Here is a 14,304-nt window from a genome sequence, read left to right on the forward strand (position 1 = left end):
CCTTCTCTTTTGGCCGCGGCACCTTCAGGGGATGGGTACGGCCATGGCATTCTGGCCTGATGGCCGTGTACACGGGTGCGGTCCTCATCCGGACCGCGGGTCCGGCAGCTCACGTCTCCGGGTGGCGCTGGATTCCCTCAACGCACCCTTCCGGACCCACGAGGACACCAGTGTGCATGCACGGGGAAGAGACCGGTCTCTCGAGGAGAGGCGCGTTGGGCTTTTAAACAGCGGCGGTTGATGAGGCTTCCATTTCCTCCTTCAGGTGTGCCCCATCACAAGCCGCCAGCCCTGACTCGTCCAGCGACCCTCCTCTCTCCCACACCCACTCCTATCGGGAGCCTGGTGAAGGGCGGCGATTTAGGACGGGGTGCCGGTGATTATCAGGGAGGAGGCAGCTGACTCGCCACAATATATATAATTTCTAAAATAAATCATGAATATAATTATTTGAAAATCAATTTAGAATACATCTATTTTTTTATCTGTATAATAAAATAACTTATTTGAAATTATTTGGATTTTTTAATCTATCCATCCATCTATAGTCAGATAGAAAAAAAAAAAAATAATAATAATAATAATAATAATAATATTATATATATATATATATATTTATATATATATATATAAGATATATATATATATATATATATATATATATATATATATATATATATAAATACACATAAATATGTATTATTTGTCAGATTTCACTGGGAATTATCTATTAAAACAGAGTATCTTATCCAATAAAGGCTAAAAAAAATTATACATATAGCTGTTTTTCAAGCTATTTTTAAAGACTGTAATACCAGGACAGATTATGTAAGAAAGTGGTATTTGTAAAGAACCGTATAGTGAGCGAAAGTGAGGATACATCCGCATGGCATCAACGGAGCCTCATAGTCCATACTGGCCAACTCATCTCTCCGGTTCCCACCCCTGAAAACACACAACAAACAACAACATGTGGGGTTAAGGTTGTCTGTAACATTACTGTACGCAAAGATGACAGTATCAGCGTGCTGCACCAGTGAGCGTGCGTGTCCTCTGTGTTCTTGCCGGTTGTAGTGAGCGATCTGTTAAGGGCGGACTGTAGGTAGTCTATGAACAGAATCTCCTGTGCAAAGTCAAAGTGGCAATTCCCCGGACCCTTGCGAATGAGAAACCCCCCGAGTGGAGAAATACACGCACCGTCCAGGAACAAGTGCATAACCTTCACCTAAAGGAAACACACAGCACATGAGGTGTGTGTGTGTGCTGAAAAACACTAGTGCACACACAACAATCAAATCCAGGAAAACCTGCTTGGATAAAAGAGCCCAGATTTCACTCTCACCCCTCTGTAAGAGTCTTCAGGCGATTTGTTGTAGTTCCATATTCTGAATCCGGCGATCGTCTGCGGCTGAGCGAACCTCACGGTGAGTGTGTGATCAGAACCGGACGTGAAGGGAATCAGCCACATGTGTTTATCATCTGTGGTGATGTTCATCCCATCAAACAACCTGACAGAGGACGAAAACAGGGTTTATTATCACCCTAAAACCTGATATAGTGAATGTATCGTTCACTAACTTGTCCAGAGTTCGAAGGTCGCTGCTGTACTCAGGAAGGTCGTTGAGGTCACGGGGTGACGCTGTGGCTATAGAGACATCAACAGGAATACTCTGACCGCCCTTACCAACGACCTCTAACACCCCGTCAGTCCCCATAGTGAGGGTCACCCCACGACGACAGCAGATTCAGCTGCAGAGCTGCAGAGAAACGGATATTCAATTTAACTCACGTTTATTTGTGCAGTGTTTTTTTACAATACACAGAAAATGCATGAAATGTTTCTTACCATGAGACTGCATTTTGTAATTATACACACACACACACACACACACACACACACACACACACACACATATCTTGGCACAGTCTGATAATAGAAAACCTACTTAGTGTTGTGATTTATTGATACTTACTGCTGCCAGTGTAAAGTCCCGTTGTTTCCTCTCCAGCTGCAGCGATGTGCTCCAGATCCATCTGAAGAAAAACACATCCCGTGATTCATTTGCACACATTGTTTGATCTCAATAGTACATAAAAAAATGAGTTAAATTTTAAAGGACTCGTTTATATATTTACAATAATATTTATTTTTGTTTTAATGCATGCTTGCTGAATAAAAGCATCCGTTTCTTAAAAAAAAAAAAAAACTCAAATTGTGCTTTAACATACAGTAGAACCAAAAATCTCTCTATGAGTGTTACGTCAGTTACGTGGCTGAGCGTGTCCTCCTTCCTGAAGCCGGCTTGTGTGAACGGTCTCTCCTCTCCTTCACCGTCAGCCGTCCGCGGCCGCTGCAGCTCCTCTTCCTCCTCGCCCGGCCCGCCCTTCTCCATCTCACCCCTGAACGTGTCATCAAACTGCGCCATGGCCTCCAGGATGTCATCATCCGTGGTGAACAGGATGGTATCGCCGAACTGATCCAATTCTGAAAAAACAACAACATGATGATGTTCATGTTAACATTAAACGAATTCAATTATCAGGTACACAGCCTTGCATCCTAAAAAAATCGGCTGATTTTTTAAAAAAAAGAGTATTATATCACCTAATTTGATGATGTTGAGTTTAAAAATATTACTAAAAACTATCACATACAGTTTGTCATAATATATATATAAATATATATATCAGCTTTGATGCACTTAATAACAAAAGCAGTCAAATGTGAGAAGTTTCGGGAATGGAAAAAGTGTCAAATTTATTTACATACTCCATTTAATTTAAAAAAGACATTTTGTGAGAAAGTGTGACGTTCTCGTATAACTATTTTTAAAATCAGCAGCACCCCAAAATTAGTTAGAAACAAGCAGTGGATTTCATTCAGCGAATGTGTGTTATATTTCCATCTGTACCTCCTGAGAGCGTTCCTGAAGCTTTGGCGATCTCCCCTCGGAAGACACAACGGCCGTCGAGGATCATTTCCATTTCTCCATCGCTCCCTCTGAACGAGTGGATCCTGGACTTGTTGTAGTTCCAGACACGGATCATCGCCAGGCAGCATCTCTCACCCAGATCCATGCTGATGATGTGTTTGCGACCCGGTGTGAACGGGGCCAGCCCAGAGGTGGCATGTCGTCCTGCGTCCGGTGTACTCCGTCTATCAGGTTAGTAACGACGCGCGGGTCTTTCCCGTAGGCCGGCAGGATATTGATGTCAGGCGGGTCGGCCGTGATGTGGACCGTTTGTGGGACCGGCTCACCGCTGGAGGAAAAGATCTCGATGCCGTTGAGGCCCGACGTAGTGACGGTTCGCCCCCCGTGGACAGGATGTTAATGACGAGGTGGCGACCCTGCGGGAGAACCGGGATCTCGAAGTCCTCGTCGCGAGGATCGTCTTCGTGGTCGTCAGAATCAGGGAGCGCCGGAGCAGAGGGGCGTCGGTGGACAACGGGTGTCGGACGGGACTGGCGCTGAACAAACTCGTCGAAAATATCTCCCTCCAGCCCCATGTTGGAGATCCGCCCGCGCTGACACTGATTAAACTTCGTTAACGAGTCCCAGGATTCCATTAACGGGTCATCCGGTTCACACCAGTGAGGTTTCTGTCTCCTGTTACGCTCGGACCCCGGGCTGCGCTTGCTTCCTCTAATAAATGAAAAAATAAGCAGTCATAAATGTATTATGCCATTAGCACTAAAATGTGCATTGAATCATGGGAAAGTATGATTGGCTGCATCCCAGTTTATATATTTGCTAGCATGCACTGCTGATGGGTCTCAAAGGTAATGCAGGGAGCATTAACATCACAATTCTCTAAACCACACACCCATGCATTTGAGTTTGAATCTATTACACTGAACTCAACATGAAACTGCTGAAAACCCATTTTACTGCAGTTACTAAAAAGGAGCTTCTCTGTGGAGTTTGTAAAAAAATAGGTAATAGTATTTGTAATTATAATGTGAATGTAAGAAAGAATTTGTCCCCCCCCCCCAAGTTCCTTTATAATTTGATACAAATTTATCCTAAAAAAAAAGTGCAAATAAAACGATTTTCTAAAACCTTAACAATTTAATCAATCTTCTAAAATGTAATTAAATTAAAAATAACATTTAATAAATGTTTTTAACTAACTGTTTTCCTCAAATAAGGTGCTGCTAATAAAATTGAAATATAACAATTAATTTACAACAAAATCAACTGAACATTTCAACATATATACTCACTTTTTTATCAAATAAGGTGCTGCATAACAGAACTTGTATATTGTATACATTAAAACAAGAATGAAAAAATATCTTGGCTGTATTATATTCCTTAAATTTTATTATAACTATTGTTGATATTATTATTACCACTTTGAGAAGCACATTTTAAGTGTACAGTACAGTAGCAACATACTTTATTTCTTTCTTAATACACTCTTCTCCTTATTTCTTCGTTAAAGTGATCTGTTGTCAAAATCATTGAGTTTTAGTGTGTATTTGACAGGATTAGTAGACTAAAGCGCACCACTCATTCACTCTGAGACATGCTAATTTACATGCAGATTTTTAGCAGCATGCACCTGATTGTCTTCACCTGAGCTATATATATATATATATATAGAAGTAAAAATTATTTAAAAAAAAGTCCTAGAACCAACCGCCACAAACCCTATCTAGCAATATAGTGTGCAATGTTATACCAGAAAAGCAATCATGAATAAACAATAATCTTATGCCTCTACAGATGGCTAGGATGCAGCTTTAGTGAAATGCACCTGTTGTGATGAACTCGCCGCTGCGGTCCGGTTGTGTTTTGCTCCACAGATCGCGCTGAACCTCTGCCCTGCCATGATGGGCCGCTCGCTTCTCACGCTCGGAAACTGCTCATCCCACAGGTCCAAACCCTGGTCCAACCGATCGCTCAAGTGCTGCTCTAAATGCGATTCTTGTTCTGTCCGCAAGCTGTAATTCAGTCCCGAATCTAACGAGTCAGAACTGAATCCACCAGACACTGTCCTGTGCGTGCTCTTTGGCTGGAGGCCTGTTTGCAGGCACTTACAGGGTTGGCACGAGATGTCAGGCAGCACGGGAGTAGTGTTTGGATTCGGCTGTATTTTGTGCCTGGAGCCACAGAGGACGCTCTCGTTCCCGAGGCGCTTCGGTTCGATTCGGCGCCTGGAGCCAATGTGGAATCCGACTGGAGGACGGCTGCGTGGTCGGTGTCTCCATCGTCTCCGTCCGGCCGGCGGGTAACGAGAGGTCCAGAGGAGAAGACTCGTCTCTTTCTAGAGAGTCTCTCTGCATTTCTGCCGCACATCTGCCAGGGTTAACTAGGCCAGATTTGTCCTGGCTTGTTTCTACCACTGAAACAGAAAGAATTGGATTCGTGTGGTTAGGGTTCGGATCATGTGAGCTGAGGTCTTGCAGACTGTGTCCTGAAGAGACAGGGCTTGGAGAGGTGCACTCTGGGAGATTTGTTTAGTTGAGTTGAGTTGCTGTAGTCAAAGACCTGGTTCCCACAGCCCTTCTCCAACTGACCCTCGAACACCAGCGTGCTGTTCACATACAAACGAACGTGTCGCGCACTCGACGTCCAGATCCTGTCAGAAAGAAAAACACACGCATATTCAAATGGATCACTAAATGTTACCAATGTGCAAACACAAAAATTACATTAATTGTCATTAAAAAAAAACACACACATCAAGGCTATTATATATATATACAGTACAGGTCAAAAATTTGGAAACGTACTATTTTTTAATGTTTTTGAAAGAAGTCTCTTCTGCTCATCAAGCCTGCATTTATTTGATCAAAAATACAGAAAAAACAGTAATATTGTGAAATATTAATTACAATTTAAAATAATAGTTTTCTATTTGAATATACTTTAAAAAAATAATTTTTCCTGTGATGCAAAGCTGAATTTTCAGCATCATTACTCCAGCCTTCAGTGTCACATGTAACATCCAGTCTATCACATGATCATTTAGAAATCATTCTAATTATTCTGATTTATTATGAGTGTTGGAAACAGTTCTGCTGTCTATATATTTGATGATAAAAGGTTAAAAAGAACTGCATTTATTCAAAAAAAAAAAAAAATTTCTAATAATATATATTCTAATAATATATTTTCTTTACTATCACTTTTTTATCAATTTAACACATCCTTGCTGAATAAAAGTATTGATTTTATTTAAAAAATGAAAGAAAAAAAATTACTGACCCCAAATTACTGACCAGTAGTGTATATTGTTATTACAAAATATTTATATTTTAAAAACATAGCTTCTTTTTTTTTTTTTTTTTTTTTTTTACTTACTTTTTATTCATCATAGTATCCTAAAAAAGTATCACATGTTCTGAAAAAAATATTAAGCAGCAGAACTGTTTCCAACTTTGATAATGAATCATCATATTAGAATGATTTCTAAAGGATCATGTGATAATGATCCTAAAAATTCAGCTTTGCATCACAGAAATAAATGATAATTTAAAGTATAATAAATTTAAAAACACTTATTTTAAATTGTAATAATATATCATCAATATTACATTTTTTTCTGTATTTTTGATCAAATAAATGCAGGCTTGATGAGCAGAAGAAACTTCTTTCAAAAACATTAAAAATAGTAATATTTCCAAACTTTTGACCTGTACTGTATATATATATATATATAATTTGTATAAATAATACTTCATTATCTATGAAAATAAGACTATTTTATCCAATAAAGACAAAAATTGCTGAAAAGTACTTTTGGAAAAAATATTATTAAAATATAACATAATAAAATATAATATTTATAAGAATTTATATATATTATATACTTAAAAATTATTAAATTTTTATAAATATAATTTTTATATATAATGCTAGTTTTATAAATTTAAGTCGCTTCTGTATTCTTTATTGTATTCCTCATTTGCAGGTTTGGTTTGGATAAAGCATCGGCTAAATTAATAAATGTTATGTGTGTAAAACCAGTAAATACACATATCAGTACAGCATTTGTTAAACAGGGATTATAAGGATATTAAAATTTTATTGTATGCAAGTCATAAATCTGAAAAGTAACAGCACACCAGAATGAGTTGAATCTGAACCAACTCCTAACTCCAAGTGTAAGTCACAGTAACAGTGAGGCTTGACTTAGCAAACACTACTTACTGTAGAGCAGGAAGTACATCCATACAGTGCTCTCTCCGCTGAGTCACTCCTACCGTTGAATCTCTGTATCCGTATCTGTGTGTCATGTTAGCATGTTTAAGAGATGTTTGTGTCGGAGACATGTGCAGTGATCGACTGATGGAGCTAAACTCAGCTAATCCCTACAGCTAATCTCCAACTGTTCCACATACACATGGTTTTCCTGCTTTTTGCGATGAATTGCTATATTAGACAATAGTGCCAGAGAGCCCAATAACTCTTCATTACATTGGAGTTTGCTCAACAGTTTTTCAGAGACGCACAACTTCACCCCACAGATAACAATGATTAAAGGACTCTTGATTCAGACCAAACAATCATGCCAGAAACACCCTAGCAACCCACCCTAGCAACAACCATAGCAACTTGCATTCCCAAGTTCTTCTGGTTTCCTCCCAAGTTTCCTCTCTTGAAGTCCTTCATTCGGTCAGGTAAGAGTCACTTAGACTGCTCTAAATAAGTATTTGAAATGGGTCCACTTTATTCATTATTCGGTCAGGGTAGTCCCATTCATTATAACTACACAATAATAATAATAATAAATTATGCGAGTTACTATATAATTTTGAAAAATTAAATCCAAGAAAGAAATGATTTCCTAGGGAAATTAAGTTTTACGCTACTGTAAATAACACATGCGGGCTTAAATAATAACAATAATAATAAGAAAAATAATAACTAACAATACCATGCATGAGTAAAAAACTATGAGGGGTTTACTGTTGTTAAAATTTTTGAAATTCTAATATTTTGAAATAAAGAAACTGATTACTATTGAAATAATAATACTGCAACTGTAAAATAACAAATGCGTTCTTATAATACTATAATAATAATACCAATAACAACAATACCGTATATTAAAATATTATTTTATTACTTTTTAAATTTTAAATTCAATAATCACTTAAGAAATTGTTCTATTATATAATACTCACTGTAAATAACAAATGGGTTCTTAATAATAATAATAATAATAATAGAATATAACAATAACAACAATACCAATTATTAGTAAATCTTCTTTTATTACCTTTTACAATTTTTAAAATTCTAAATCAACAAAGAACTGGGATTACTATTAAAATAATACTATGTACGTAAAAATAACAAAAATTCACTACTATAGTAGTATTTATTTTTTTTAGAAGAGCATACTATTTTACAATTTAGGGCCTACTAATTTTCTTTGTGTTCAAACACTAAACAAGCTTTTAATTTGGGGAAATCGCAGGGAGACATTAAAGCCTCTCTTTTGTGGACAGGAGGTTTATTAATGACTCACATCACAAATTTGGGAAGTTGGTTGTGTTGCCTTGATTGATGGAAAGGGTTAAACACTGGATCATAAGATGCCGTTGCACTAGAGTCGAATTCAGGAAAAAATCCAGCATGTTTTAAACATCGAGCAGTTGTGGCTGCTTCACTGATGTGTTTGAAATCTGCAGTATGTCTTTGCTGATCAACACTGAATGAATCATTTGATTCTGAATGGATGTACTGCTCTTGCTTTTCAGTAAACACTTTTAGCGTCCAGCTTGTACTCTTTCAGCTGTGTACTTAACATTAAAGACTGCGGTTATACTTCAAATTTCTGATCCAGAGATTGCTGAAGGTTAGGGAATCGTTCCGCATTCCTGATGATAAAATATCGGCCTGCGTAACGGGGGTCGTTGGTTTGAGCATCGGACCTGACACTGCCCACATATGTGGCTGCTCATTTGTGGTCCTAAGAAGCACATCAGATATGGACACGCGTATTGTTAATTAGGTGCATTAATTATCATCTTCCTGTTCTACAGTAGTCGCGGTTTCCAACACGTACTTTAGTTTTTTTTCCGGTGATCTGAGGGCAGACCAGATATTCCCGGGCTGAGTCCGTGTTCGCGTATGTCCAGGTCATGTGTGGAGACGCTTAGAGGTTTTTGCTATTTTGTGGACAGAAGAACTGAACTTCTGTTAGCCCCACCTTACCCGGGTGACCCCAGTTTGACGGATCTCCGATGGTAACGGAAAGAGTGAAATCCTCTTGGGGAGATGCTTTCGGCTGCTGTGTCATTAAACAAAGACGAACTAAACTAGACAAACCAACTTGGTTACTCTGGTTAGAGCTGGTTAACTGTTCTACGGTTTGGTGTGTGTTAAAATCCATATGCATACTCACAGTCAGAGAGAGAAGCTGCCTGCTTTGTCAGTGAGATTCAGACTGATCATCTCAGCGTCATACCTTCTATGTACCCAGCCTTAACAAAACACGTTTTGCTGCCTGGGAGAGAGAGAGAGTGTTAAAAAGTGTTAAAACAGCTATAAAGAAAGAGCCATTTTTTGCAAGCTGCTGCTTATTATTGGTAAAAAAAATTAAATAAATAAAAAGATTTAGGGTCAAGTATGTGTAAGAAATTTAACTTTTTATTAGCGAGGAGCATTAATTGATCAAAAGTGACAGCAAAGGCATTTATAAATGTTTACCAAGGATTTTCATGTCAAATAATGCTGTGTTCTTTGGAACTTTACATTCTTAAAGAAATCCTGAAAAAATTAAATATATCACTGTGTTTCCACAAAGATATAAATGTTTGTCAACATGAATGCCCAGTCCAATGCAGACTTGTGTCCTTTAGAAGAGTCCAGGAAGAATGAATGCATTATTCAGGAAGAAATGTTTCACTGGAGTCATGATGCGGAAATACAGCGCCACACAAATAAATTAGATTCCACATCGAAAAGTTATTTTAAATTGTAATTAAAAAAATATTATTTGATAATGAATGCAGCCTGGTGAGCAGAAAGAGAACCGAAACATTTTTAAAAAATCATATGCGACCCAAGCTTTGTATTTAACTTAGATCCTGACTACTTTAAAAAAGTAGCTTCCACAGCGCCGATATATTTAAGCTTGAAGGACTGTATACCTGCGTTTCCCATGAGAGCTATTCTCACGCAGCTCCTATTAACCACGATACTGATCATCCTCACTCCTCCTCACTCTTTAAAAGCATGCAGACAGGCAGGTCACTGCGTCTTGTCATGTAATCAGGCTTAATTATCTATATCATTTTATGTATGAGTGGCGACAAAAACATTTTACAGACATTTGCTGTGCGGCGATATGCCTGGTATGGTGTAAATGAAGCTCTACCGGCGTGTCGGGTCGTGGTCCTCGGTGTTTTGCAGCGGTGAGTTCTCTCTCTGCAGACTGAAACACACGGCAGCCGTTTCCTCTGAATCTCGCTCCTCTGCACCTTACAGGTCGCAGACAGGGGCGCTCTATACAGCTGCATGGCCTACAGAAGAAACAAATGTATGGCATGCTGCGGAGGGCTGGTGCTGTAACTTTTTCACGTGAGCAGCAACTATTTCTCTCACTTAAGTCTGCAATCTCATTAAACATTTCATGTTTGCAAGCATGGATGAGTAAGTGTGAGCAGCACCCGCGTGGCGTGTCCTGTCTGCTTCCCAGGCGTTCTCTCTGTCCGGTCTCTGGCGGTCACTGGTTTTGCTGGGGATATGCGACTCCGCTGTCCCTTTCGCAGCTGAGGCGTGTTTGATCTTCGCCCACCTGCACACAAAAACTCACTGAAAGCATGGAGTATTTTCACTGAGCTGACAAATATCATGCTGAGAGATCAAGCACCAGCAACTAATTGCCACCTGCGCATTTGTGGGGGTGGGGGGAGTTAATTATTATAATATTTAATATTAATAATATATTATCATTTATAACTCGATCCAGACAGCTGAGTCACTTAGCCATCCAATAATTGGAGTTTCCAATACTAGCACTCTGGTTTCGGCTTCTGTTTTTACATTAGCTACCTATTATTATTAAAAAAAACTAGACCCTCTATCACTAGCACTCTTTATTTCTGATATACTTGCTTTCTTTTTATTTATTAAAGAAAAAAACTTTTTTAATAGAAAAAAACAAACAAAAATATAGATTAATAAAAGTAAAATAACCCAAAAGATTTATTAAAACAATAACGGAAAAAATAAAGTTAAATAAAATAATAAAAATAAACCGACCCTCTTTAATTAAATAAAATAAAAATTAAAAATTAATAACAATTAAAGAAAAGAATTATTATTAACAAAAACAATGTTGTTAAATAACCCTCTACTCACGAGCCACGCGGTTTATTTTCGATCTCTATATTCTATTGCTAATCTACGTGCATTCCCTTTTTTATTTACATAAAAAAAAAAAAAAAAAAAAAAAAAAAAAAAAACCATTAAACTACCTCTAACACTTTCAACTAGTTTTGCTTTATTCTTGTATTAAAAAATTATTGCCCTCTAACTCTAGCATTTTAATCTATTACTACACTGATCTACTTGTTTCTTATTAAACAAAAACAAACAAAAAAAACAAAAAAAAAAAAAACCGAAAAAACAAACAAAAAAAAAAAAACCGTCTACCCTCTTAAAACACTCTGCATCCTATAAAGCGATTTAACCTCTAAGCACTCCTCTTTATTCTATTTCTATTTTAATTAAATTCTATTTCTTTCTACTACACTACACTTGTTTTTTCCTTTTTATTTTTTAAAAAAAAAAAAAAAAAAAAAAAACACAAACAAAAAAAAAAAAAAAAAAAAAAAAAAAAACAAAAAAAAAAAACAAAAAAAAAAAAAAAAAAAAAACGAACAAAAAAAAAAAAAGAAAAAAAAAAAAAAAAAAAAAAAAACAAAAAAAAAAAAAAAAAAGAAAAAGAAAAAAACCTAAACCCCTAAACTCCTCTAAGCACTCTCTATTTCTTTTCTTTCAATCTAACATCTACTCTACTACTTTTTAACTACTAACTACCTTGTTTTCTTTTATTTATATAATATTATTTAAAAAAAAAACCTTTAATTTAACAATAAAAAACCTAATAATTACAAAAGTCACCAAATAAAACAACAATTTTAACCTCTTTTTTTACATACTTTAAAAAAAAAAAAAATTATAACTCTTTATACAATAATTAAATTAACCCAAAACTTATAATATAATACAACCATATTTCAAATACATTAAAAACTACAACCCCTTTAAACTCTACCAAACTCTATTCTAAAACTACTTTATAAACTTGTTTCTAATATAAACCATTACACTCTTTTTTTCTATTTTCTATTCTATATCCTAAACTTATATACTACTGTCTACTTACTGTTTTCCTTTTTTTATTTAATAGAAATAAAAAAAAAAACGTTACCCGCTAACTCTAGCAAAATCTTTTATAGTATGTCTAATTAATTTTCGAAAATTTTAAATTACCTTGGTTTTCTTTGCCCCTTTCGCTTCTATTTTAATTACTTGTTTTCTTTTATTTATTAAAAAACTGTTACCTCTAACTCTAGCACTCTTTTTATTCTATTTCTATTTTAATTACTTCTGTTTTCTTTTTATTTATTAAAAACTGTTACCCTCTCTAACTCTAGCACTCCTTTATTCTATTTCTATTTTAATTTACTTGTTTTCTTTTTATTTATTAAAAAAAAACCTTTGCCCTCTAACTCTAGCACTCTCTATTCTATTTCTATTCTATCTACTTGTTTTCCTTTTTATTTATTTAAAAACTCCTTTACCTCTTTAACTCTAGCACTCTTTAGTTCAATTCTAATTTATATCTACTTGTTTTATTACTTATTAAAAAAAAAACCTTTACCCCTCTAACACTAGACGCTCTCTATTCTATTTCTCTATTTTATCTACTTGCTTTCTTTTTATTTATTAAAAAAAAAACTTTTACCTACTTGCTTTGAACTCTATTCTAATTCTAGTTCTATCTACTTGTTCTTAAAAAAAAAATTTGGGACTTGTGCTGCGTTCGACTAACAAGATTTTTCACAGCCCTTACATCTAGTGCTTTTGTTAGTTTTGATTGCGTTATTGTCCTCATTTTTAAGTGACTTTGGATAAAATGCTAAATGACTAAATATAATTAGAATATAATATTATATAATTGTGACAATGTAAAATAAAAGTATATATATATATATATAATATATATATATATATAGTTAGATATATAGATATCTATATACTTATAGTATTAAATAGAATATTATTAGTATTATTAAACAAAACAGGCAATATTACTATTGTAATGATAATGATTTGTGAAAAACAGCATACGTTGGACTGCGGCCAGAATCATTACCTTGTTAGGAAGGGCTGAATTCCAGCATGATGAGGTCACCATGCTGACGCTGCTTGCTGATTGGCGTCTTGTAGTTGGCAGACTGGTGTTAGGTCAGGAGGCTGTCGCTGCTCTCCTCCTCTCCTCGATCTGCTCCTCAATCCTCTTCCTCCTCCGACTCCTCTCCGCTGAGTCTGGACCTGCAGCTTTCTGAACGCTCACCTCCAAGCTGCGTCGCAGCGCCTTAACACCCCACCTGGTCAAAGCACTTGAGCAGGCAGACTAAGCCACAACGTCAACACTTTAAATTTGATTTTGGGTTAACTATCTTTCAAGTGTGCTTGTACTGGGTGACACTATCCTCCTCACCCCCTTGACGTGGTCCTCATTTGAAAGAACCCTGGCAGCAGGGTGCCGCTCAAGCTGCGTGACCGTCAGACCCACAGAATTGGATGCGTTAAACTTACTGCCGTCGCGAGCAGACTGAGAGAGACAGCCTGGGTTTTACATTGGTTCATAAAAGTGATCTGGACATCCGAATGGCATGCCCAAGGTACTGGCTATCAAAGACAATGGTATGCAGCATGTTACCGGCGCACACAATTTTTCTGTATGCATGGATGACAAACTACATTTACCTGAATGAGTTCATTGTGTGGAATACTTTATCAAATTACATCCCGCGGTAGCAGTAATGAGTCCTACTTTGTTCAAAAAGGCTGTCAAAACTTCGATTGTTGTGCTGTGTTTTTCCATGTCTTAATTGAAGTAACATAGTATGAAATACTGCATATTTAGAAATCATTTTTTTATTACAACAGTAAGTACACAGAAATTTATGTTTGTGGAAATTTGTTGGAGTTTCCTGTGTTTTTCTATAAATCCAAGCTATTAAGCAATTTTTAATTTTTGGTAAAGAATTCTTAAATTTGAGAAAAGTAATATGTGTGAAAAAATTATAATAAATTATTTTTAAAT

General features: G+C 36.3%; 1 protein-coding gene and 1 pseudogene across 1 annotated transcript in view; both read right to left on the reverse strand.

Annotated features, from left to right (window-relative positions):
* Nucleotides 1–3,630, reverse strand: part of LOC122135339 (katanin-interacting protein-like) — an 8,099-nt gene extending 4,469 nt beyond the window's left edge. The window contains 10 exon segments of the mRNA XM_042714205.1: nucleotides 881–945; nucleotides 1,035–1,225; nucleotides 1,343–1,508; nucleotides 1,579–1,713; nucleotides 1,715–1,757; nucleotides 1,974–2,034; nucleotides 2,271–2,485; nucleotides 2,913–3,126; nucleotides 3,129–3,296; nucleotides 3,299–3,630. Coding sequence (XP_042570139.1) covers nucleotides 881–945; nucleotides 1,035–1,225; nucleotides 1,343–1,508; nucleotides 1,579–1,713; nucleotides 1,715–1,757; nucleotides 1,974–2,034; nucleotides 2,271–2,485; nucleotides 2,913–3,126; nucleotides 3,129–3,296; nucleotides 3,299–3,568 — 1,528 coding nt within the window. The 5' untranslated portion in view covers nucleotides 3,569–3,630.
* Nucleotides 3,631–4,734: 1,104 nt separating this feature from the next.
* On the reverse strand, nucleotides 4,735–7,246 carry LOC122135462 (annotated as a pseudogene).
* Nucleotides 7,247–14,304: the final 7,058 nt, after the last annotated feature.

Source organism: Cyprinus carpio, chromosome A24 (genome assembly GCF_018340385.1).
Source record: "Cyprinus carpio isolate SPL01 chromosome A24, ASM1834038v1, whole genome shotgun sequence".
NCBI lineage: Eukaryota > Metazoa > Chordata > Actinopteri > Cypriniformes > Cyprinidae > Cyprinus > Cyprinus carpio.